The following is a 25,392-nucleotide window of genomic DNA, read 5'->3' as shown; positions in this document are numbered from 1 at the left end:
GGTGTAGCTGTCAAAATGAATGTTTTTGTTTGGAATTTTACTTTTCATTTAACAATGATGATTTGGGCATTCATCCTATCTTTATTTTTATAATTGGTTTTGACCATTTCACTACAGGCCAAAATTAGAATCCATAGGTCGAAATCAGGTACATTCGAACTTCACGACTGAGCATCATTGCAGTGAAATAGGGCTTAATTATTTTTATTGAAAACAGAAAAACTGAGGCCAAAACCCACAGTTTCATGCTCTGGCTTTGAAATTAAAAAAAAAAACAGAAAAAGTGGGCCATTAAAAAGTTGTGCGCTGAAAAATATTGCTGAGTTTGTTGAAAATTCGCCCATTCACACTCGGTTTTTTTATTCGCTCCCTCTCTTTCATTCAGGAAGTGCATCAGTTTCATTTGGATCTATTCTTTTCTCCTTAGGCGGAAGCTCCTGGCTCATGCTGTGCATCGTTTTGTGTACATTTTTCCTTGATTAAAAGCGAACCAGTTTGTTTTGAGTGCTTTCAATGCAAATGTGTGCACTTTTTTTGTTGTTGTTTTAATTGCAGTGCACTTTTCAGGAACTGTTTTCAATTGTGATTTGTTGTGATTTTTAAGCTCTGCATTAAAAAAAAGTAAAAGAAACAAATGAAAATTATTTATAACTCGAATTCTAATCTAATCTAATCTAATCGAACACAAGCGCAGCCAGTCCGAAGAAAGCATCCTGGAAGAACTTGTGGTAAGATTACGCCTCAAGTCCTTTCTTGTCAATATTAATGATTACAGTACATCCGAGTTACCCCGAAAATGTAAAGCAAAAATTAAAGCGGCCAGGCCTACTGCGTTGCATTAACCGCAGAGACAGATTCTGTGAATGGATCACATTTCACAGAATCATCAAGGGAGGAAGGATGCGTGGACATACCGTACCAAACGCTCCTAATCAGTTGTGGTGTGGTGTGTTAGTGTAGGGGGGGGGGGGGTTGGGAGGGGGAGGAAATGAGGATAGGAGAAAGGGAAGGTGGGAAAGGGATAATATGGATATATCATTTGATCAATAGAATATCATATAAAATAAGGGAAAAAAAATCAAATAATGATAGATAAAATGGATAGATCTCACCAAATCAAGATTCAGATTCAACGATCCATAATAAACCTCCTTCACAAGCAAAATTCCGATCCATCGGCTTGGTAGATTTCGTAGGGATCGGAACCCAACATTCCAATTTCCTTGGAACAGCTTCCCGACGTCTTCAACGATATCCATACGAAAAGAAAGTAGAAATCCCTTCTGGACCAACACTCGGAAGACTTCACTCTTTCTTCAGAAATGTCCAGTTCTTCGCTTTGGCAGCTTACACCTCACAAAGTTTTCCGCGGATGATGACATTACAACCAACTGTCAGAAAAGGCAAAATACGGATCTAATATCTGGTTTAGACACTTTATAATTTTCTAAAATTTTCCTAGAAGGTTAATTTTAAATTCGAAAAAAACATGACGCAGCAAAAAAATTTCACGCCCGCACGCACCGATTACTACGATCAACCGAAAATTATTTATAACTCGAATTCATCCAAATTTAAAACTCCACCTTGAGCCGAAAGCTCCCCCAACAACTTTTCAAAATCCATAAACCAACCAATTTCAAAAGCAAACAATTAATATTGCTTTCGGAGCGTGGAAAGTTTCATAAATTCACAACGACGGTAAAGAAAAAGCTTCTTTTTTCTCTTTTCAAACTCACCAACCAACCTCCCTGAATGGCTTTTCCTTATCGGCTTGTGATAACACGCGCGCGCTCACACAAACAATTTCTTTCGAAAAATTTTTTTTCGAGTTCCGCTTATCGGCGACGGGTCTTTCCTTCGGGTTTCGTTCCGGAGTACACCTTTATTACAGCGCACACAGTTATTCGAGCGAACTGTGCATACAGTTGCAGCGATGGGGAAATTACACAGTTTTAGGTGTTTTATAGAAGGGAAAACATGATTAATTAACAAAAAAAGGTTACAACAAATTTAATCAAACGTTGTAAATTTTTGTATGATTTCATTTAGACAAATATTTCTTTGTTTAGTATGTGTTTCTTCTCTATCTAGAGGTTTAAAAAATATATTGCTGATTTTTTAATTAATAGGGGAAATATACCCATTTTAATCACTCTAAGCCGCTCGACCAATTCTCATCACTTTTGCCGTTTTCCGCTAAAAAATCAACATTTTCAGCTGTAACAACAATGAAAAGTTGCTTGAAGACCGGCCCGTGGCTTAATGGCTACGGCTCCCGCCTCATAAGCGGAAGGTTCCGGGTTCGATTCCCGACCGGTCTCCTTGAAATTATTCGACTATAATTGAACTTTGAATATGAACAAAAAAACGCATGGAATCAGGTGGGATTCGAACTCACACCTTTGGATTGGTAGTCAGATGCTCTAGCAGCTCGGCCACCGAGGGGTTGACACCCCTTGAGTGAATTAATCCGTAGTGGTGAAATAATGTCACAAGGTCATTCACTATATAATACAACAATCCCTTCCCCAACGATTCCCCTACACACACTACACACCATATTCTATAAATAACTCGAAGTGGTTGGTACGGTATGTCCTCACTTCTTCTTCTTCCCTGATGATTCCATGAAATGTGGGTTCCGTTCATAGAATCTGTCTCTTGCGGTTAATGCAACGCAGTAGGCCGGGCCGCTTTAGTGAGTGTAATACATTTTGGGGGTTCTCGAAAGTACTGCAATCATTAATAATGACAAGAAAGAACTTGAGGCGTAATCTAACCATAAGTTCTTCCCGGATGCTTTCTTCGGACTGGCTGCGCTTGTGTTCGATTAGATTAGATTAGTAACAACAATGAAAAGTTGCTTGCTCACTTTTATTTGATCTATTTAGGCCGATGCAAATATTTAGAAAGTTTTTGTCCCTCGGCTCGGCCCTGGGGGGGGGGGGGCAAAAAATAAAAAAATAAAAAAAAATAAATAACAAGCCATAGTCTTCACATTTAAATGAAAAAAGTGTTTTAAAATGCATTTTACACTAGATCAGTTGATTTGCAATCTCTAGTTTTCAAAAAATCTAAGATCTGACAAAAATAAAAATTGTATCGAAAAAAAAGATTTTGCATCGAAAGTTTTCAAAAAAATTTAAGATTTTTTAATAAACCCAAACATGCTAAAAATGATTTTAAACGCAGAAGAATGTATTTTAATTTGATTTCAGCTGGTTGCACTTGAATTTTCATTGAAATTTTGAAGTTTATTGTAAAATATTTTTTTGCCCCTGATTTTCGGGCCAATTTTGAAGGGGGCTGGGGGGTGACAAAAACTTTTAAAAATATTTGTACCAGCCTTATGATTTTGGAACAGTCAAAAACACTTTATGAAAGCTGTAATTCGTGTTCAAAGTCTGGAGTTTTTTTTTAAAAGGTCCAATAAACCAAATTTTCAATTTTTGCTTTTTGGGTGTTTTTTAACACCCCTGACTCAAGGCGGTTTCAAAAACACCCAAAAAGCAAAAACAGGAAATTTGGTTTATTGGACCTTTTCAAAAAAAAAACTCCAGAAGTGCTGATAGGCCGATAATAGAAATAGGCTTAAAAGGGTATAGTTCCCCTATTAAGTGTTTGAATTGTCCTGAATTATTCTTGCAAAATAAGGAAGTTAGTCCATAGAGCAATTATCTGAGATTTCGGTCATTCGATTTTTTTGTATTTTCTAATCCGACTGAAACTTTTTTGGTGCCTTCGGTATGCCCAAAGAAGCCATTTTGCATCATTAGTTTGTCCATATAATTTTCCATACAAATTTGGCAGCTGTCCATACAAAAACGATGTATGAAAATTCAAAAAACTTTATCTTTTGAAGGAATTTTTTGGTCGATTTTGTGTCTTCGGGAAAAATGTAGGTATGGATAAGGACTACACTGAAAAAATGATACACGATTAAAAAAAATTTGGTGATTTTTGATTTATTTTTTCGTCACTAAAACTTGATTTGCAAAAAAAAAAATACTATTTTTATTTTTATTTTTTTTATATGTTTTAGGGGACATCAAATGCCAACTTTTCAGAAATTTCCAGGTTGTGCAATAAATCTTTGACCGAGTTAGGATTTTTCGAATCAACACTATTTTTTCATAAAATCGAAATATTGGTCAAATTTGCAATCAAAAAGTACTGTAGTGAAATTTTCATAAAGTGCACCGTTTTCAAGTTATAGCCATTTTTAGGTGACTTTTGAGCATGAGCATGAGCATGAGAGACCACCCATGGTTGTCCTTCTCCGTTGCTGAACAGGACCGTAATATCCCATCAGCACAACCGGTCACACGCTTTAACGATCAAATGATGTTTCTCTTATCAACAGCATGCATGAATGCGCTGAAAAGATAAAACATCACGATCATTAAAACTAGAGCCGGTGCGAATAGGAAACAGTCGTTGGCCACCAACGGCGCCCGTCATGTCAGTTTGTAGATCTCGGGGGATTGGGACGGGAATGTTAGTTAGCACAGGCTGCTACCAAGGGTGGGTTCTATACGATATCCACACCCCCGCGTGTGCCGGAAAACTACTTCTACTTGGGATTTTGTTAGTGGGGAAGGGTAATGGCCAGGATTCATCATAGATGATGATGATGTGGCCCAATAATCAATGAATTTCGTTGAATAGGGTGATGTATTATGTATTCTCAAGGCAAACAATCGGATGATGCGGATGAGACTGTTACCGGTTATTTGGTGTTGAGTTTAGCATAAACGTTTCAATCTTAGACAGCCGGCTGTGGAAAGATAGAATCAAAATTATGTGTGATTAAAAGGTGAAATATTAAACTCAGCGTAACATATTTACGTAGAGTTGACCTGAGACTATTTATACTTTTAAATTATTATAAGATGAGCGACCAATTGATGACTGATGAGTTATGATATTATCTGAAGGACTTGAACAATCGCGTTGAAACAATATGTCGCCGTGATTCGCGGGAAACGAATGGTCGAATTGAATGATAATTTATATTTAGCTACCGCAATTTAAAACGAATCTTCCCGTGAAACAATTGCAAATCCTTATAGTATTAATTCGACCGAGATTCTCCACAAATTCTTCGTCGTCGTGCCTTCCGATCAACGGTGATGTAGGAAGGGCTTCATTCATTAAAATGAGTGTATGTCATATGCCTTAAAATATATTCGTCGGCGTGCCTTCCGATCATCGATGATATAGAAAGGACTTAAAAAAATTCGGATCGTTTCTATCGAAAACTATATAAATAGAACAGAAAAACTCATCGGCCAACGAACGCACAAACTGAAAAAAAGAAGAAGAAGACCAAGACCAAGAAGACCCCATGCAAACAAACAGCGACACAAAAGAGGCGAAAATAACACGAAAAAAAACAGGACTGTGCGTCCTCATAAGCACTACACTAATCTCTTTACCTAAGAATCACAAATAATACACAGACACAGAAATCACGATTTCAAGGAGATATTTCAATTCACACACATGAAAGCGACTGAAAATAACACAGCAAAATCCGAATCATCTGCTAAACATCAGAGAACAATAAAAAGTTGTAAACTAACTGGTTATCGTTATAAATAAGCTCACAAATTACAAAATTACAAATTACTATAAAACAAAAATAAAAGTTTAAAAAATATATATAAGCGCATATTACATTTTGTTTAATAAGAATCGATTCATTCTTAAACAGCTGGCTGTGGAAAGACCGAATCGTAGGTCAAAATATTGTCACTTATTTTTATTCCTAATCCTTCCTAACTGAACAATAAGCTGAAGAAAAAAAAAAGAAAAAAAAAACCCACACACACACACACACACAAAGTGGGGAAGATAAACGGCAAAAATGGTAGTGGAAATCTGGCTTGAGCTGTCTAATAGCATCAAACGAACTACGAGCAAAACAATCACAATTGGAATTTAATTTGAAGTGAATATTTTCATCAGTTGTCTTCTGGTTTACGTCTATACAATATTGCATGCAAGTTTGTTTAATTATGTCTACCCGGCATTGGCAAAAAACTATAGTTCTTCTGTCGACAAACACATTCATCGACTTTTATTTCGAAAGAGCGCGCAATGTTGTTTACTCTCTCTCCTATCCCCCCCCCCCACTGACGCAAACCCGCACTATCCACCAACACTAGCATGCACCCTCATACCCACACATAACAGCCCACAACCCAATATAAAAGGTGCAAAAAGAACGCTCTCACCCGCTTCCTTGTCAGGAAAGAATTAAGCCGCATCGCCCTCAACTCCGCTGCCAAGCGAGCCGGTCAACCAATTCGGCAGAGCCGGCTCGAGCCAGAGTATTTGTGCCACTCAACGTCGGAATCGTCCTCTCATCCCTTGATCGCACAGCCCGGCTCCTCAGTCTTAAGCAGCAACCATACCAATACAAACACTCGCGAGTCGCGACTCTTCCATCGACTCTTTCGTCGACTTCGGCTTGGGGGAACAATTTTGGTCATCAAAATTATCCCAAAAATCAACACTAAGCATATTTTTCCGCGTCACTCCATAACTACCGAAACGCGCACATTAAACCGATTCGATCCGCACCGACTCTAAAACGAAATAATCACGGTTTCACCGAAAAAACGCGTTTCCAGTAGGACACCAACAAGACGCACCGTTAACACTTTGAGCTCTCAAATTCCGGCTCACATCATTGGATCACTTTGATTAGAATTAGATTTGTTTTCCTCATTTTCACTTTCTCTCATCACGAAAATTTCTTGCAAATTCGATCTTTTGTTTAAATTTGAACCTCCCTAGAACTCGAGTTTTGCTTGACCACACGCACACACAAGCACTGAAGGCGTATGCAACTGTCAAAAAGTCAAATAATATCGGCACCGCCGCAGCAGGAGCAAAACTTTGATGAAACAATTAAAACGAAAAAACCACAATTTATCGGAAAACTCCATGTTCTCCGACACCACGAGCAAATTCCGCGACGATTGATACCACTTTTAACCAGAAAAATCGTATTTTTGCAGCGAAAAATCGAAAAAATAAACGACCGCGATTTTGCACTCTACCGCATCCAGCAAGCGTTGCCAGAGCTCTCCAATAGCCATTTTTAGGTGACTTTTTTGAAAAAAGTCGAAGTTTTTTTTTTAAATTAGTGCACATGTTTGCCCACTTTTGAAAAAAAAATTTTTTTTTTGAAGGGCTGAGAAAATTCTCTATTTTTGAACTTTGTTGATACGACCTTAAGTTGCTGAGATATTGCCATGCAAAGGTTTAAAAAAAGGAAAATTGATGTTTTCCAAGTCTCACCCAAACAACTCACCATTTTCTAACGTTGATATCTCAGCAACTAATTGTCCGATTTTCAATGTTAAAATATGAATCATTCGTGAAATTTTTCGATCTTTCCAAAAAACATATTTTCAATTCTTTAAAATCAAGACTAACATTTGAAAAATATAATATTTTTTTCAAAAGTGGGCAAACATGTACACTAAATTAAAAAAATTGAAAACTGCGACTATTGAAAAAAATCCTAAATATGGCTATATCTTGAAAACGGTGCAATTTATGTAAATTTTACTTAAGTACTTTTTGATTGCAAATTTGATTTTACATCGAAAAATGAAGTTGAAAAATTTTTGCGACCAATTTTTCGATTTTTTAAAAAATTAGTGATGATTTGAAAATTTATAACTCGGTTAAAGATTTTTTGCACAACCTGAAAATTTCTGAAAAGTTGGCATTTGATGTCCTCTAAAACATATAAAAAAATAAAAAAATAAAAATAGCGTGTTTTGCAAATCGAGTTTTAGTGACAAAAAGTTAAATAAAAAATTACTAAAAAATTTTTACCGTGTATTATTTTTTTTTCCAGTGTAGTCCAAATCAATACCAAATCCAACTTTGCCGAAGACACCAAATCGATCAAAAAATTCCTTCAAAAGATACAGATTTTTGAATATTCATATATCATTTTTGTATGGAGAGCTGCCAAATTTGTATGGAAAAATATATGGACAAACTAATGATGCAAAATGGCTTCTTTGGGCATACCGAAGGCACCAAAAAAGTTTCAGCCGGATTAAAAAATACAAAAATTAAAATTCAAAAAAAAAAGGTCGATTTCGTAGAGAACTGCTCCATAGTAAAAAAAATCCATCTTCGATGATTTTTTTATATTTAATAAAAATTGATAACAAAGATGTAATGCTCCTGTTCGAACAATTCCAATTTAGTTGGCCAAAAATATTCGTATTTTTGGCCAACAAAATCATTTCTGTTCCTTCCTAAAAAAATGAAAACTAATGATTGCAAAACATCTGAACTAGAGTAAAATGCATTTAAAAAACTTTATTCGTGCAAATTTTGAGACTATAGCTTGCTATTTGAATTTTTATATTTTTCTGCTGTTGCTTGTTCATGTTATATCCACCAAAAAAAAAAGGATTTTTCTTTCAGAAGTCATGATTAAGCTTGATCATTTTTCAATATTACTGTAAATTTGTTTGTAAAGCAAATTGGTCCAAACTGAAAACAATAGAGCAATTCTCAACCAAAACCGGAAATGGATTTTATTTGTATTTTTTGATTTGGCTCAAACTTTGTGGGGGCCTTCCCTATGACCAAAGAAGCCATTTTGCATCATTAGTTTGTCCATATAAATTTCCATACAAATTTGGCAGCTGTTCATACAAAAATGGTACGTAAATATTCGAAAATCTGTAACTTTTGAAGGAATTTTTTGATCAATTTGGTGTCTTCGGCAAAGTTGTAGGTATTGTTAAGGAATATTTAGAAAAAAAATAGGTACACGGAAAAAAAATTTCCCGATTTTTTCACTAACTTTTTTTTCACAAAAACTCAAATTCCCAAAATACGTATTTTTTGATTTTCGAGATTTTTTGATGTTTTAGGGGACAAAAATCCGCAACTTTTGAGCTATAGAGAAACATGGCACGGCGTGTTTCTGGGCAACCTTAAGGAGAAAAAATAGTCATCACTACTTTCAAATGTGTCTTATAGGAAATTTTCTCAGCTTTCCAATGCTTCTAAGAGCGAAATGATTCATCGGGAAATTTCTGAGATATCTATTTTTTAAGTTTTTTGTTCTTAATTCCTTTATTATTTATTGGAAACTTATAAATAACAATTTGTGAAACTTGTCAAATGATGTGTTTTATGTGACATTTACTCATCAAAATGAGCAAAATAAGACAAGAAACAACTTTGTAGAAGGTTGCAAAACGCTAAACATTTATAAAATTTTTTTGAATATGTGGGATTTATTCAGAAATGAAAATCATAAAATCGTATTAAAAGATATTTAAAAAAAATAGATTTTTACATAATTTTCGTGAACAAATATCACTCGTCTTCTTAGATTAGCTTGGATTTAGCTGATAAACCCGATTTTTTTTGCAAGTTTGAGATTTTTTTGAAAAAAATCATATTTCCTTAACCAAATATTTACCAGTTGCATGGATACAAAACATGTTTTTTACTCAAAATTAAACTACAAATTACTGTTGCAAGCTTCAGGAGAAATATTTTTCATGAGTATGAATTGTTTTTTATTTAGTTTTTCTTGTGTGAAATGATCAAGCAATCAACAATATTATAGAAGTGTTATAAATCTTATCTTTTTAAAACATTTTACAAATACCTTGACTTTTGTTCAACTAGTTTGGAATTGAAGTTTTTGTTTGATTTTTTTTATTAAATGCTATTTAATTTTTTTTTATCCAAAAAAATAGTTTGTTTGTGTTTGTGTGTTTGTTTTCAACTTTCAGAGTTAAAACACACGAATTTTACTCCTACTTTTAAATGCATTTTCAAGAGATAAATATTTTTTTTCTTGATTTTATACTCATGAGAATATGACTTTTGAAGCTTGCAACAGTAATTTGTAGTACATTTTCAATTTTAAATCATGTTTTGTATCCATGTTCCTGGTTCATATTTGATTAAGGAAATATCATATTTATTCATAAAAATCCAATAATAACCTTAACAATCTCAAATCTGCAAAAAAAAATCGGTTGTATCAGTTAAATCAGAGTAGACACGTGATACTTGTACATAACAATTATGTAATTAGCTTTTAATTCATGTTGAAAACATATTTTATTACGGTTTTATATTTTTCATTTCTGAATAAGTCAAACATGTTCAAAAAATCAGTTAAAACATTATTTTCAAAATGTTTAGAGATTTGCAACCTTCTACAAAGTTGTTTCTTGTCTTATTTTGCACATTTTGATGAATAAATCACACATAAAAAACATAATTTGACAAGTTTCCAGAACTGTTATTTAAAAGTTTCCAATAAATAATGAAGGAATTTAGATCAAAAAACTTAAAAAATAGATATCTCAGAAATTTCTCGATGAATCATTTCGCTCTTAGAAGCATTGGAAAGCTGAGAAAATTTCCTATAAGACACATTTGAAAGTAGCGATGACTATTTTTTCCTGAAATGTTTGTTCTAGAAAATACGCCGTGATGGTCAAAAAATCTGCCGCCGAGTTATGATTTTTTGAAAAACTGGTGATTTTTGGAAAAAATCGAAATTTCATACATAAACATTTTTTGACCTCATTTATTTCTGCAAAATTGAATTTGCAATCGAAAATTACTTTACAGATTTTTTGATAAAGGGCCCCGTTTTCAAGATATAGCCACCGAAAGTTTGATTTCAGCGAAATATTTGCAGTTTTTCGATTTTTAAAAATAGTGACCATGATTGACCATTTCTAAAAATATTTTTTTTGAAAAGTTCAGAAAATTTGCTATAAAATTGTCTAAGAGACATTGAAGATTGGGCATCGGGTTGCTGAGATAAAGCCGCTTTAAGAAAAAGAAACACGAAAATTGAAGTTTTCTATATTTCACCAAAACAACCCACCATTTTCTTTTTCGAGTCTGCGATCAGCAGAGAAGCGAGTCAGACGTGCGTCCCTCACAAACCAAAAAAGTGCTAAAAAGTGCAAAAAATGCCTCACGGCAAGAAAAAGAGGCGGTCCTCACCAGCAGGATCGGCAGATTTGAAGAAGCTAAAGAATGCCGAAGCGCTACCTGCAAAGCCAGGCAGTTTGAGCAAGGACGCTCAAAAGTTGTCTGGAAACCAGTTCGCTACCCTCCCTGTGGACGTGAGTGAGAAGGAAGAATTTGAACGACGGGAAAAGTTGCCACCCATTTTTGTGAAAACATCGTCATCGGATTCGGTGCGAAAGTGGCTGACCGGATTTATCAAATCTGGTGCTTTACGAGCTTCCATTCGCTTGTGTGCTGATGGACTCAAAATTCTGCTACCTACCAGAAAGGATTACAACTACGTTCGGGATTTCCTGAACAACACAAAGATTGAATACTACAGCCATGACGATCCAGGTAAACGCCCCATGAAACAGGTCCTCCGTGGCCTGTACGACATGGATGTGAATGTGCTGAAAGAAGAGCTCAAAACTCTTAAGTTGAACGTGATCGAAGTCTTCAAGATGACGAGACACAACAAGGACATCAAGTATCGTGATCAACTGTACCTGGTTCATCTCGAGAAAGGATCGACAACGCCGTCTGAGCTGAAAGCAGTTCGGGCAATTTTCAACATCATCGTGACTTGGGAACGTTATCGTCCAGTGCACCGTGACGTGACGCAATGTTCGAACTGTTTGCAGTTTGGGCATGGTGGAAGGAACTGTTTCATCAAGAGTCGTTGTGCAACCTGCGGAGGTGAGCACAAAACTCAAGCATGCGAAACAATCAACGAGAACATTGAAGCCAAATGCTTCAATTGCGGCGGCGACCATTCGACCAAGAATCGAAGCTGCCCAAAACGTGCTGAGTTTGTGAAAATTCGGCAGCAAGCAACGACGAGGCACCAACCAAATCGTCGCAAAACACCACCAACTTTCACGGACGTGGATTTTCCTGCTTTGGCGTCACCTGGAGCGGGATCTGTTCGAGTGGTTCCAAATCTGCAGCCATTGCCGTTGAATCAGCGGCAAAAGTTGCAGAGAATACAACACCTCCTGGCTTCAGTCAGCAACCGAGGAAAACCAACCAGCATCAACGGATGAAGGCAGTAGTGACCTGTTTTCACCACAAGAACTTCTGAACATTTTCATCGAGATGACAACAACACTGCGTGGTTGCAAAACTCGCCAGGAACAAGTAAGAACGCTTGGAGCATTCATCTTAAAATACAGTTCGTAGTTTACTCGTTCTAATGATTTTGAATAATTCAATGAATTTGCTTTTTTAGTTTTAAGCTAGGATTAGTTGTTAAAGTGATTTTTTTTTTCTTTTTTACCCAAATGTATTCGATTCAATGCAAAAATGTAAAACAATTTGAAGTAAATAAATGAATGTGAACAGTTAATAAGAAAACGAAAAATATAACAAAGATGAAGAGCATGTAGCCATACCACTTAGAATGTAAATGAAATGTAATTATTATAAGGAAGTTCAATAAAGACATATTTAATTTCAAAAAAAAATTTCAACCCACCATTTTCTTATGACGATATCTCAGCAACTAATGGTTCAATTTTCAATGTTAACACATGAAACATTCGTGAAATTTTTCGATCTTTTCGAAAAAATATTTAGAATTTTTTTAAATCAAGACTAACATTTTAAAAGGGCCAAACATTGAATATTATGCCCATTTAAAATGCTAGTATTGATTTAAAAATTTTCAAAATATTTTCAAAAAAAAACTTTTCAAAAAAAAAATGGAAGCGGTAAACAGCCCTTGCGCCCTTTTCAAATGTTGCTCCAGAAATGAACATATTGACAACTGGAAGAGGACCATGCAGAAAAAGATTTTTCAAGCAAGAGAAAATATTGTCCGTTTCTCTCGAAGGTACACGCCGCGCGGCATTTCAGAGTGTGCCGCAGACACTGCACACAATTAGAAACATTCCCGGCAACAATGCCATGCAATTCGTACACAGTAATTCTCATTGTGACCTTATAACAAATCTTAGCATTCTAGAGTTCCTTTTGTGTAGAAGCGTAGACAAAATCAGCTGCATAAAAATTGCATTTAAAAATGTGTATCTAATTTGCCTTCTGGCTGAACATTCTCATCGCTGCTTTTCCAAATGAGAGAAAAAAAACCTTGAGTTTACAGGTGGAACAGCACAAAATTTCCGCCTACACCAGTCATTTCCCCCAATCCACCCATTATTTTCACTGTTCGGCTCCCAAACTCTTCAAAAAAAAAAAAAATGAAGATGAAGAAGAAGTGAAAAACCCATGAATAACTATTATTATGAATATATAACATTACCTTCGATTGTGCTCCGGCGGCAGAATGCTCCATTCAGCTTCGTAATAAGGGTACATTGTGCCCAGCTGACTAGCTTGACTGACTGACTGGTTCTTTGAGGGAGGGGGTTCGCGTCTCGTGGGAAAGTCGTCCCTTTTACTCCCACGTGGATCTTTTGCTCCGCACGAAAAGGATGCAAGTTAGAACGGCGAAGAAGAACGCCACGCCACGTGATGAAATGGCGCGAAAAAATGGTTGTTTTTTTCCTTTTCTTCGTTTTTTCCTTCTTTGCTTTGGTTGGCGAGTTTTCCGCTTCAATGAACACGTGGTCGTGGTCGCACAGAATAGAAATATGGCGAGCTTTTCTGGGTTGGCTTTCACTCACTCACAATTTTTTTTCCTGGGACTTTTTTTAATTAAATTTTTCCACCCTCGATCGCGTGGAACACCACGGCGAAACCAAGCCAAAACACGAACTGAATGAATATCCTCTCACTGTTGAAACGAAACGAAACCGAAACACTTGTGTTTGAATTTCACTTCATGATTCACTCTGCCTGAAGCTTGGAGTTCAAATTTCCTATCTGGGCCTGTCTCTGTCTATCTCTGATACGAATGTGACGACGATACGGCGACGAAATTGAACTTGATTTTGACGAAATGTTTGCTAGGTTACACTGCTGCTGTTGAGGAGGGGAAGAAACGGAAATTATAGGAACTGGTGTTGTTTTCAATATGATAAATACAAATATTTTTTGTTTTTTATTTATTTTGTGTATTTTATGGTGGAAAGAATCGGTTTATCAAAAGTCAATTATATTTGTAAATTTAAATATTCATACGAAATTTTGTTTGCGTAAAAATGGCTTTGATTATTTTTATTATTTCTCTGAACTTAGAAAAAGTTGAAAATTGTGTATTATCTGGCACCTCGATCTGCCGTAATGACTTTTTTACAACGATTTTGGATAATCGAATAGGGGCAAACGAAATCCGAAAAAACTCCGTGCATTTTTGTCACTTTACATATGAAAGTAGTTTCAACCTTGTCGTGCTATCTTGTCACTCCCTGAAAATTGATGTAAGTGCGACAACTGGCCAAAGGGAATTCAGGTCAGAACGCGTTTGACACACGTACAAGTTAGACTACCGTAAACATTTGTAATTATAACTCGGGACTCCAGCAACCAACTTCTACCAAACTTCGGGACAATGCACATAATGGTCAGCGAAACAAAACATGTTTGTTATTGTTTGCATTGCGTGCTTTCGTTTTTGTTTATCCAAGGTCAAACATTAAAAAGCGTTTATATCGGTACGTCCAAAGGGCGGGTGCGACAAGATAGCACGACGACGCACAGTGGATATAGGTGTGACAAAAATCAAAAAATGAAAGTTAAATTTCAGCAGTGTTAGTATTTTTCTATTTTTTCTCATACCTTCAAAAACTCATTCCCAAATGTTGAGCAAGATTAGATGTAATTTGAATTTTTGGCGGCTTTGAGAGTGCAGACATTTTTGTTATTTCTAGTAGCTGACTGAAACTTCAAAATTCGCAAAAAATATTTTTTCTTAAAACTTGCATAACTCAGCCAATTTTAAGCCAAATTTGATTCTTCTGGCTGCATTCGAAAGGTATTTAAAAGTTGTTAATTTTACTATCCTTGGAATTTTGATTGACCCCTCCCCTCTATTAAGCTACTCAAACGAAAGAAAGCATTAACTATTTTCAAGATTTTTTCAAATTTCAACCATTCAGGAACAATTTTGTACGGGTGTGACCAAAGTCCCGTATGCAGTTTCTGTCGTGAAATTTAATGTACTTTCAGACAGTGTATAGCAAATTTTGCTCATACTTGCTCGAAAGATCAAAATTTGCATGTTTCTTAAAAAAGTCAAAGTGGATCTACTCTACTCTATTCACGAATCGGATCAAAAAGTCAGATATGGCAATCGCCTTGTGATCTTTCTTCATATTCAAGAATTGAACAAATGTACTAAAATAATACTGGATTTTGGATTTCTTATGTGTACCAAGAACCCCCCCCCCCCTCGTCTTTTTTATGACTTGGTTAAATATTCCTCTTGGAATGACTGAAAACTTCAACGGCGAAAATACTTTCTATTGTAAAATTTCACATGTGCTTGTGTGCTATCTTGTGACCCGTCTGCTGAAAAAGATAGGAGGTGTCACAAGATAGCACACAAGCTACGATGTGTATCTGCGTGAAGAATTATTGGAACAAAGTGATGCGGGCAGTGATAAACATAGTTAATGAACAATTGCAAACATTTTAATGAATATCGTCGTCAGGGTGACATTGGGTCTGGTGGGTGAGATACAGTCATACAAAATTGCTAAAATTTGTATGACCCAATCTAACCATGCAAGATTTTTTTTTCAACTGTCCCAAAAAATCTTCCAAAAAGTCTTACCTTACCTGAGCAGTTCTCTACGGAATCGGTCTTTTTTCTTTAATTTTAATTTTTGTATTTTTTAATCCGGCTGAAACTTTTTAGGTGCCTTCGGTATGCCCAAAGAAGCCATTTTGCATCATTAGTTTGTCCATATAATTTTCCATACAAATTTGGCAGCTGTCCATACAAAAATGATATGTGAAAATTCAAAAATCTGTATCTTTTGAAGGAATTTTTGATCGATTTGGTGTCTTCGGCAAAGTTGTAGGTATGGATATGGACTACACTGAAAAAAATGATACACGGTAAAAAAATTTTGGTGATTTTTATTTGGCTTTTGACACAAAAACTTGATTTGCAAAAACACTATTTTTAATTTTTTTATTTTTGATATGTTTTAGAGGACATAAAATGCCAACTTTTCAGAAATTTCAGAATGGGCAAAAATCTTTGACCGAGTTATGAATTTTGAATCAATACAGATTTTTCAAAAATCGAAATATTGTTCGCAAAATTTTTCAACATCATTTTCGATGTAAAATCGAATTTGCAATCAAAAGTACTTTAGTGAAATTTTGATAAAGTGCACCGTTTTCAAGTTATAACCATTTTTAGGTAACTTTTTTGAAAATAGTCGCAGTTTTTCATTTTTTAAAATTAGTGCCCATGTTTGCCCACTTTTGAAAAAAATATTTTTGAATAACTGAGAAAATTCTCTATATTTTGCTTTATTGAACTTTGTTGATACGACCCATAGTTGCTGAGATATTGCCATGCAAAGGTTAAAAAACAGGAAAATTGATGTTTTCTAAGTCTTACCTAAACAACCCACCATTTTCTAATGTCGATATCTCAGCAACTATAAATCCGATTCACAATGTTAAAATATGAAACATTCGTGAAATTTTCCGATCTTTTCGAAAAAAATATTTTTAAAAATTTAAAATCAAGACTAACATTTCAAATGGGCGTAATATTGAATGTTTGGCCCGTTTGAAAGGTTAGTCTTGATTTTAAATTTTTGAAAATATTTTTTTCGAAAAGATCGGAAAATTTCATAAATGTTTCATATATTAACATTGAAAATCGGACCATTAGTTGCTGAGATATCGACATTGAAAAATGGTGGGCTGTTTGGGTGAGACTTAGAAAACATCAATTTTCCTGTTTTTAAACCTTTGCATTGCAATATCTCAGCAACTAAAGATCGTATCAACAAAGTCCGAAGAAGCAAAATATAGAGAATTTTCTCAGCTTTTCAAAAATATTTTTTTTCAATAGTGGGCAAACATGGGCACTATTTAAAAAAAATGAAAAACTGCGACTATTTTCAAAAAAGTTACCTAAAAATGGTTATAACTTGAAAACGGTGCACTTTATCAAAAATTCACTAAAGTACTTTTTGATTGCAAATTCGATTTTCCATCGAAAAATGAAGTTGAAAAATGTTTGCGACCAATATTTCGATTTTTTGAAAAAATCTGTATTGATTCAAAAAATCATAACTCGGTCAAAGATTTTTTGCCCATTCTGGAAATTTCTGAAAAGTTGGCATTTTATGTCCTCTAAAACATATCAAAAAATAAAAAAAAATAAAAATAGTGTTTTTTTGTAAATCAAGTTTTAGTGACAAAAAGTTAAATAAAAAATCACAAAATTTTTTTACCGTGTATAATTTTTTTTCAGTGTAGTCCATATCTATACCTACAACTTTGCCGAAGACACCAAATCGATCAAAAAATTCCTTCAAAAGATACAGATTTTTGAATTTTCACATATCATTTTTGTATGGACAGCTGCCAAATTTGTATGGAAAATTATATGGACAAACTAATGATGCAAAATGGCTTCTTTGGGCATACCGAAGGCACCAAAAAAGTTTCAGCCGGATTAAAAAATACAAAAAAAATCGAATGACCGAAATCTCAGAGAATTGCTCACCTTACTTATTTTTATGTGCAGCTTAGTACATAAAAAGCAGAGTAGACCTTGGCTCTAATCGTGGATGAAGAGAAGAGGGAAGATGGGAAATTAAATAAAAATAAAATTTAAACTTTATTTTCAACTTTTTAAATTAAAATGTATCACAAATTACTCTAATTAATAACTCTAATGCAAAAAAAGTTGATAATTTATTAATTTTGTAGGTTTATCTTTGTAATACTAGGGTGCAATAGTATTTGGTAAATATTCGAAAGGGGAACGAGATAAAAACTTGAAATGAAATTTTCGTTGGCCTCAACAAAAATCTAGAGTTTTTTTAAAGGTCCTTTAATTTATTGTGTTTCATATGTTTATAGGACCTTTAAAAAAAATCTAGAAATGTCTTCAGATCTTTTTCTACCTTTTCTACCAGATACTACTAAAATGTGCAGAGTTAAAATGTGATGATAATCTCATAGAAGACAAATAACCGAGCTTCCGTGGCCGTGAGGTTACGGGTTTCGCCTTGTAAGCGGAAGGTGATGGGTTTGATTCCTGTCTGGCTCGGCAAAGTCAGATCCCTTCAAAGAGTAATTCTACTCACTGGGAATACTGACCTGTAGGGGATGGGTTTCGACTAGCAGCGTGCTGAATTTCCAATCCAGAGGCCGTGAGTTCGATTCTCGTACCGGGATGATGAAGTTTTTTATAACACTTTTCCTCAAATACACAAATTTTGGGACACCCTATTAACTGGACCAATCTAACGTTACTACTGTACTGACCCCTGAAGATGACAAAGCTGTTATTTAAAAGTGTGGTATCTACGAATTTGGTTTAACAAAATTTCGGTTATGGATCATTGTGATATAGTACCACCCTAACAATTTATTTGTTAAGATTTACACACACACACACAATCAAAATTCCAAGCTACTATTGATATAAAAAATACAATTTCATAAATTAAAAAAAATATTTCAAAAATAAATATTTATGCACCACCCTAATGTACTTAGATTTTATTTCATGAAAAAATAAATGTGTTTTTTGAATTCAGCTGCCCAAAATCACCCATATATGACATATTTGGTAGAATACCTGGCATTTTTTAATTTTGTCACACCTTTGTTCGGAGAGGATTCACTGTGCGACGTCGAAATGATCTAAATTTCGGTTTAACCATCACCCATCAACCCATTTTGATCAGTTTTTGAAGTAAAATAATTCAATCTCAAATAAATAAAATTGTGTATTTGAAAAATACTTTTTAAAAAATTTCCAATGTTATTCATGCACAAAAGAACCAGGGATGCCACTTGGTTTTTTGAAATGTCTGTAAAAAAGTCTGTGTATGTCTGTGCATTTGTCTATAATTCAAATATATCAATTCACAGTCATTGAAATCGATCAGAAATCGCGTTTTTAAGCATTTGAAGTCTAATGAAATAAGTTTCGACGAAAAAGATTACAAAATATTAATTCAATGAAGTTTTTTAAAAGTCTGTGTACCTCAAAAAATGTCTGGCACAAGCTCAAAAGTCTGTGAAACACAGACAAATCTGTGTATCTGGCATCCCTGAAAAGAACATACCAATTCTCCACACAAAAAAATGGAAATTGATTTTATTTGTTTTTTTTTTTTTAGTGCTAGCTGAAACTTTTTGAGGAGCTTCCATGTGATCAAACAAGATATTTTGCATCATTGGTTCGCAAGTATCTTCAGCAAAGTTGTAAGTTATGATGGAGACAATCCAGGAAATCGACTCTATGCAGAATTTACCTTCTTTGCAATATTATCTTCTTAAAAGTTAAATTCCCAATATCATTTTTGTTAATTTTAAGAATAGTTTAAGAAGATTAAAAGAGGGACTTCAACGAAAAATTTACGCAGAGAAACGAGTTTTTAATTGTTTGAGTATTATTTAAAAGAAAATATTATTAAAACTTATTTTTTTAATATAATTTAGTTTGTAATTGAAAAATCTGTGGAATTTTTAAGATCATCCTTCCTTTCTCTGGTTTTATCTATTTAGAGATTAATTTACGTTCATAGAAACATTTTTTTATATTGTTCTCTTTTCAAAAAACTTTTTATTAAAACACTATGAAATTCCCGTTTATTTTCTTAAGAGACTTTTAAAATCGAAAAAATATGTTTCAGCCTATTTAAAAATGGGCCTAATTTGGATTTGAATTCTTCACAAAGATTTCTATATTAACAATGAAAATCAGATTAAAAGTTATGTGAAATCGTGAAACCCCTTTACAGTGAATTTTACTCTCCTGTGCACAGTGGTCGGAAACGCAAATTTAGCAGGAATAATTTATTTCCGCTTCAGGGATGCATTTTCGAGCTTCGGTGTCTAAGAAGCATTTGTTAAGAATAAAATTCTACATCTTTTGGTCAAAACGATATTAGGGTGGCCCAACAATTTCAAATATTTTCAAAATTTATCTTCGCTTCTAGATGAGTAGAGGTGTACTTTCTTCAACAGTATTGTAGTACTAGCCATTTCAAACAACTTTGTCGAAGACACCAAATCTCTATCTCTTAATCTGATCATTCTACAGCATTTTATGTGAAAAGCAGTAGGGTGGCCCATCAAAAAAGTGTTTTTATTGCGTACCTTTTTTGCATTATTTTTGGCAATTTTGGTGTCTTCCGGACATATTTAGAGCATAAAAATACGCGTCTTTTGGAATGTCAACGAAGTCGCTAGGTCGTTTTGGTAAAAAGTTACAGCGTTTTTAAAGTTTTTAATAGGCCTTTTTCAAATGTTTGTATCTTTTCGAGGGGGACACAAAAAAATACGCTCTGTGGTGCATCTGAAAGCTCAAAACTTGTTCTTTAATATGAATATAACATCTCAAAAGGGTTTTTCTTAAATCCAAGTTACAGCGATTTAAAAATGGTCATTTTATGAGATTTTGTACCATGCTCTATGAGAAAATTTACATGAATGTCGCATTAATCAGTATCAAAACTGCTCTTAGTGAGCTCAAATGCAGGAAAAATTGGTTTGCTTGGTTTGCCTGGTTTTTATGGCAACTAGGGTGGTCTTAGATGACCTAGGGTGGTTCATATTCGTTCACTCTTATAAGATATGATTTTTTTTAATTCGAATGGAAAGAAAAATATAAAATAAAATTAAAATACATAACCTGTTTTAAATAGTAAAGCAGCTGAGGATATGATATCTGATTAGGGTGGCTCAAATTAATTAGAAAATAAAAAGATTAAAGATTTTAGTATTTCTTTACGTTTTTGTAAATCGACTTTTATTTATATTTTTTTTAATAGGATAAAACTCTCCATGCATTTTGTTTGACAAAAGGAGTCACTTTGTATAATAATGCCAATACGAGGATCCATTTCCAATTTATATCTTTTTACCTAAAGATGCAAATAATGATCATAAAAATAAAAATAATGCATAAAAATAATGCAAAAAAGATACGCAATAAAAACACTTTTTTGATGGGCCACCCTACTGCTTTTCACATAAAATGCTGTAGAATGATCAGATTAAGAGATAGAGATTTGGTGTCTTCGACAAAGTTGTTTGAAATGGCTAGTACTACAATACTGTTGAAGAAAGTACACCTCTATCTCATCTAGAAGCGAAGATAAATTTTGAAAATATTTGAAATTGTTGGGCCACCCTAATATCGTTTTGACCAAAAGATGTAGAATTTTATTCTTAACAAATGCTTCTTAGACACCGAAGCTCGAAAATGCATCCCTGAAGCGGAAATAAATTATTCCTGCTAAATTTGCGTTTCCGACCACTGTGAGCTGTGGCTTTTCAGTAAAGAGCAATTCTCTGAGATTTCGGTCATTCGTTTTTTTGTAGCTTTAAATTTGGCTGAAACTTTTTTCATTTTTTATTCAAGCCTAACATTTCAAAAGGGCCAAACTTTCAATATTTCACCCAATTGAAATGTTAGTCTTGAATTAAAAAATAGTTTTTTTTCGAAAAGATTGAAAAAATTCACGAATGTTTCATATTTTAACATTGAAAATCGGACCATTAGTTGCTGAGATATCGACATTAGAAAATGGTGTGTTGTTTGGGTGGGACTTAGAAAACATCAATTTTCCAGTTTTTAAATCTTTGCATGGAAATATCTCAGCAACTTGGGGACGTTGATACAAAGTTCAAGAAAGCAAAATATAGAAAAATTTCTCAGGTTTTGAGCAAACATCGACACTTATTCTTAAAAACGAGCAACTGCGACTATGCTAAAAAAAAACCTACTTAAAAATTGCTACAACTTGAAAACTTTTATATTACATAGACAAATTAGGGACCATCCATAAACCACGTGGACACTTTAGGGGGTTTTGCGATTGTCCACGATCCATACAGAAAAGATTTTTTTCGTATGGACAATTGTCCACGAGGGGGGGGGGTTACAGATTCCCAAAAAAGTGTCCACGTGGTTTATGGATGGTCCCTTAGGTTAAAATTTGTTTGTGATCGATATTTCGATTTTTTGAAAAAACACATTATTGATTCAACAATTCATAACTCAGCCAAAGATTTGTTACACATTCTGGGTATTTCTGAAATGTTGGCATTTGATGTCCCCTTAAACATATCATTTTTGTGCAAATCAAGTTTTAGTGACAATAATCACCAAATTTTTTACCATTTATCTTTTTTTTTCAGTGTTGTCCTTATCGATACCAACAATATTACCGAAGACACCAATTGATCAAAAAATTCCTTCAAATATACAGATTTTTGAATTTTCATATTTCATTTTTGCATGGACAGCTGCCAAATTTGTATGGAAAATTATATGGACAAACCAATGATGCAAAATGGCTTCTTTGGGCTTACCGAGCACCAAAAAAGTTTCAGTCGGATGAAAAAAAGATCGATTTCGTAGAGAATTGCTCTGAAACGTTTGATGTTATTTGCCGTTAAGGTAACCCGAGCAGACGGAAATAACTTGGGAATAACATTTTTTGATATTTGAAAATACTAGGCCAATAACATTTTCTGTTATTCATAACAAGATTTGTTATTCGCCGTTATGATTTTTTTGTTATTGGATTGTTATTGTAATAACAGACTAATAACATTTTGAGTTATTTTTCGAACAAATCTTTGTTATTATTTTTTGTTATTTTAACAACTAATCCGATCATCCCAATAACGGTTGGAGGTATTCTTCCATAACAAAAAATGTTATTCCCAAGTTGTTTTGGCTCTCCACCAATATCAGACCAATAACAAATTTTGTTATGATAACATAAACTGTTATTAAACTCTTATGCAAAAATGGATTTTGCAAGAAGATTCCATAACACTTTTTGTTATTTTAACAGTATTTGTTATTGAAATGGCATGAATTTTGTTATTACCGTCTGCCCGGGAAGTATCAAACTTCAAAACAGTATCGAAAAGTTTTTTTTTTTCAATACAAGTACGGAATGGATTATTTTTGAAGCACTGAAATTGATGCTGGCAAGTACATTTCAGAACAAGGTTTCACAACAGAGTTGCAGTAGTAGTTTATGCAACATGTTGCAAAAAGAGGATTTTTTCAGCACGAGTTGTACATTTATCCAACGAGGTTCACCGAGTTGGATAAATACGAAGAGTGCTGAAAAAATCAAGTTTTCCAACGAGTTCCATACAACATTTTTTGCAATTCCAAAAAACACACACCGAGTGAAATTTTATGTCAAATTTTCATGTATTTTGTCAATAAACCGTTTAAATCAAAAAATGTTGAAAAGTGTTACTTTTCGACTGTACGACTCTTGCTGAAAAAATCCTCTTTTTGCAACTTGTTGCATAAACTACTATTTTCAAACAGTGATTGATAATTGAAATAAAACAATTTATTAAACAATAACTGTGAAATATGTTCAAATTTAAACAATAATACAACTCGTGTTTTAAAACTGTTTGTATGATTTTCATTGATTTCCTCATCCTTGATCCGGTTCAATCCGTCATGAATGGAGATAAAAATGGTGTCCCAGCTGGTATTGGCAAACCATCACAATGTGGATAAATGTTATTTTTACGCGAAACACATCTCCATGCTTTTCAATCATGCTCGATACCACATGCCGGTGCAAAAATATCCGCTTTTTGATATTTTCCTCGTTATCCATAAGCAAAATGTTTGCTCTCCACAACTCGTTATTCGGGGCCAGTGTTTCATATTTTCGATATCCTTTATCTTTAGCGCGCGCGAAACCACCTTGCCCCCCTCCGTCCTGTTAAACAGCCGTTAAAAGCTTGAAAATTCGCACTTTACCGGAAAATTTTCTCTTGTCCCGAGTAGGTCCGATACCGATCAGCGGCACTCTTGGCGCGCGCAATTATCGTCCTCCGCGCCACTTTCACGTCCCAATTCCAACCCCGGTTCCGGCCGGCACGATAATGGCACTTTCGATTTCGATTTATGGATTCCGGGCTCTGTTTGGCCAACCCGTGCGGGCCGCCCCCCTTTCGGCTAATTGGAGACGTGCTTTTCTTTTAATTGAATTTCACCTTTTTTTCCAGATCACTGTGTATTTTCTCTTTTTTTCTGGTGTTGCTTCCAGAATTTAATCACATACAAATAGAATTCACTTCTCCAGCTGCCCACTTTCGTTCGATTGCCTACACTGGGGCGCCCCCTCAAATGCCCCCTTCGTTAGGCAACCCACGTTGCCCGCCTTTTCCACCTGATTGCAATTCAATCGCGGAAAATGACTCGCCGCGGGTTGCTTCGATGGGTTTTCCACTTTTTTTTTCCTACGTGTACATTTGCAAGATGAATTTCCTGTGGCTCGAGTGCACCTCCACAGCGGTGACACATGGAGGGAAAAAAAACACACCAAATATTGCAACACTAACCGGATTAGGACGACGACCACGACGTCGAAATTTCGTCCTTTTCTTCGCCAACTCTAGTCGGACACACGCTCACACTCGATACCGGTCTGTTCCACTTGAGCAACGGTTTCCCACTGACGGCGAAGGACGACGATACTAACGCTGGTAGTAGGCAACGACTAAACCAACTTCGGCTTTTCCAACGCGTTATCATCGGCTTGGCGAACACACCGGGTCTCGGCAGCTTCGGTTGGTTTTGATAAATGGGGAAGCGGAGGTAGAAGTGGGTGGTGGAGGTCACAGATGGTTACGACAGATGGAATACTTTGGTTACTGGAGCTTTTGTTGGAATATTTCGTTGAATATTGATCGGAATTTTATGACGAAGTTTTTCGAAATTCGACATAATTTTGAAGCTGAAAAAATGTTGATTAACTTTTTATTAATTCAATATTTCAAAAATGTTTTAACATATTACCCCGTTTACATATTTTTAAAAGCATAAAGTAATGCAAAACTGTAAATTTTTAATTAGAGAACAAATATGAGGTTTCTAGCATTATTTATCAAATTAACTGCCATATTATACCACGATGTTTTGAAATGTTTTCAAAGCAATCAGATTGTTGAAAAAAAAAACTAACTTAATCCACCTATGTGGTTGGAGCCTTCCTCACTTATTACCAACAATGGCTGATATGATGGAATTGTACAAAAATTTCATCTATTTTTAATATCCGGAATAAAAAAGTACATAAATATCACTTAAGTGGCCATACCTCGAGACAGGGTTGCCAGATCATCAATGTTTTGAACTCGTTGGAAAGGTCTTTTGATAACCTAACCAACGATGGGTCGGATGGTGGATCCGGACATAGTTTACATACATTTAAGTGAGATCCGGCATCCAAAAAGTACATA

The 25,392-nt window shown here is 34.7% G+C and overlaps 1 protein-coding gene across 1 annotated transcript in view; it reads right to left on the bottom strand.

Annotated features, from left to right (window-relative positions):
- Positions 1–24,638, bottom strand: part of LOC6033089 (AP-1 complex subunit gamma-1) — a 109,262-nt gene extending 84,624 nt beyond the window's left edge. Inside the window, exons 1-2 of the mRNA XM_038260492.1 lie at positions 24,493–24,638; positions 13,304–13,965 (exon numbers count right to left, since the gene is read on the bottom strand). Coding sequence (XP_038116420.1) covers positions 13,304–13,359 — 56 coding nt within the window. The 5' untranslated portion in view covers positions 13,360–13,965; positions 24,493–24,638. The remainder of the gene's footprint in view (positions 1–13,303; positions 13,966–24,492) is intronic.
- Positions 24,639–25,392: the final 754 nt, after the last annotated feature.

Source organism: Culex quinquefasciatus, chromosome 3 (genome assembly GCF_015732765.1).
Source record: "Culex quinquefasciatus strain JHB chromosome 3, VPISU_Cqui_1.0_pri_paternal, whole genome shotgun sequence".
NCBI lineage: Eukaryota > Metazoa > Arthropoda > Insecta > Diptera > Culicidae > Culex > Culex quinquefasciatus.
The sequence above is the reverse complement of the archived record's forward strand: the minus strand, read 5'-3'. Positions and strand labels throughout refer to the sequence as shown.